This window comes from Myotis davidii, unplaced genomic scaffold, assembly GCF_000327345.1.
Source record: "Myotis davidii unplaced genomic scaffold, ASM32734v1 scaffold336, whole genome shotgun sequence".
Classification (NCBI taxonomy): Eukaryota; Metazoa; Chordata; class Mammalia; order Chiroptera; family Vespertilionidae; genus Myotis; species Myotis davidii.
In genome coordinates, this window is record NW_006287905.1 from 139717 (window position 1) to 141380 (window position 1664).

The 1664-nt window shown below is 62.1% G+C and overlaps 1 protein-coding gene across 1 annotated transcript; it reads right to left on the reverse strand.

The window, feature by feature from the left end:
• Positions 1–6: 6 nt before the first annotated feature.
• On the reverse strand, positions 7–1658 carry LOC102772570. Its single transcript, XM_006759659.2, has 2 exons — positions 1453–1658; positions 7–1256 (listed from the first exon to the last, which is right to left on the reverse strand). Exon 2 carries the CDS (start codon positions 1188–1190, stop codon positions 84–86), a length of 1107 nt encoding a protein of 368 aa, XP_006759722.1. The 5' UTR covers positions 1191–1256; positions 1453–1658; the 3' UTR covers positions 7–83.
• Positions 1659–1664: the final 6 nt, after the last annotated feature.

The window sequence follows — 1664 nt, forward strand, 5'->3', positions numbered from 1 at the left end:
GTCTCGGGCTCACTCCTCCTCCGGTCCCGGGAGCGCGGACTCGGCCGGGGCACGGGGCTCGCTCCACCTGCTAAGTGGCGACTTCACAGGAGACAACAAAGAAAGAAGCCGCTCCTTTCTTTTTGCACCAAATTACGGATGACCCGCAGCCAGCCGGCCTGCTCCTTCCCCGGCCGCTCTCCTCCCTCCTCACGCATACATTTCGATGCTCGTCCTCGGCAGCAGGAAAACTTTTGGAGTCCTTGAAGGCGGGGTGGTGCTGGCTGCCGGCTCGTGCGGAGCGGGGAGCGAGCTCCTGCTCTCCCTTCGGGTCCGCAGCTCAAGTTTTGTCCTGTCCTAGGAAAACTTCCTGCGATGCTGCATGTCTCTGCAGTTGCTACTGCCGGGGCTCTTGGTTGCCTCTGAAACAAGAGTCCTTTTCCATCCTCCTCGCCACAGCCACCGTTTGATGCGACATCTTTCCTTTTGGGCAGAAATGAGGAAACAAATATAACAAGGAAAAACACTGAACAGGAGAAAAAACGAGGTCGAACGACTGTTACCTTGTTGCTGAAGGTTGGGGTTGGTGTTTTATTTTTTTCCCAGCAGTTGTCTGGAGGAGGAGGAGGAGGAGGAGGAGGAGGAGGAAGAGTGCATTGGTGGAGATGGAGGGGTGTGTGTGCATATAGGGGATCCTTGGTACACAACCAACTCCAGTGGGCACGCTGTGCGGCTTGTAGGGTGCACGGCTGGCGCGGACGCGGACCGTGCGGAGCGGAGTTGCAGCGGGCGCTCGCTCGCGCCCTGGTTTGCGCGCTCTCTTCCTCCCTCACTTTCCCTCTTCCTCCCGCTCCCCTTTCGCCCGCCCGCCCGCCGGCGCTCGATCTGACAGTTCGCTCTGCGTCCCTCCCTCTCTGAGCGGGGACTGTCGAATGTTTACCCTCCGCCGCGAGCGCGCACCCACCACCACACTTTCCCAAATACAAGGAAGTCGAGCACCAGGGCCCCCGCTGATTGGCTACCTGCTGGGTGATTGGCAGGCCCGGAATGACTGGCTCCGGACGCGAGGCCCCCCCTTCCGGCCGTTCCGATTGGTTGCTTTTTAATTTAGGCAGCGCGTCGTCGACGCTGGAAAGCCGCGGTCCCCCAGGCTCCCGCCCCCTCGCCACTTTCTCCGCCCCGCCCCTCTCCCGCCACCCCTTCCGCCACATCTTAACTCTTAGTGTCCGGCCGAGTGGTAGGCGTAGCCTCCGCGGCTCGGGGCGTTCGCTGCAGGCCTGGCAGGAGGGAAGGAACCGGGAGAGAAAAGGGACCGAGGGGGGCAGGATCAGAGGGAAACAAAGAGGGGGAAATCGATGCAGTACAGCCACCAGCCCACTCCACCCAGGACTGCGTCGCGTTGCAGCCCTCGCGCCCCCTGCCACCCCGCAGACTTGGGAAGCGCCCGGCGCGGTGCACCTTTCGAGCTAATACCTATAGACAGAGGTGTCCCCAGTGGTTTCAAAGTTTCCTCTTTCCGTCGCCAGCCGGTTCCCGTCTCCGTCTCAGCGTGGGTGGGAAAGGGGAGCTCGCAGCGCCCAGAGCTCGGGACGCGGCCAGGCTTCTTGGAAATCCGCCACCGCAACTTTCCGCAGTGGCTGCGCGCCGGAGGCGGCCCCCTTTGTCTAAGGTCTCGGATGCCGTCG

Excerpts from the sequence above, each read along its gene's own strand:
- LOC102772570 (XM_006759659.2), bottom strand. The coding sequence starts at position 1,190 with ATGTGGCGGAAGGGGTGGCGGGAGAGGGGCGGGGCGGAGAAAGTGGCG.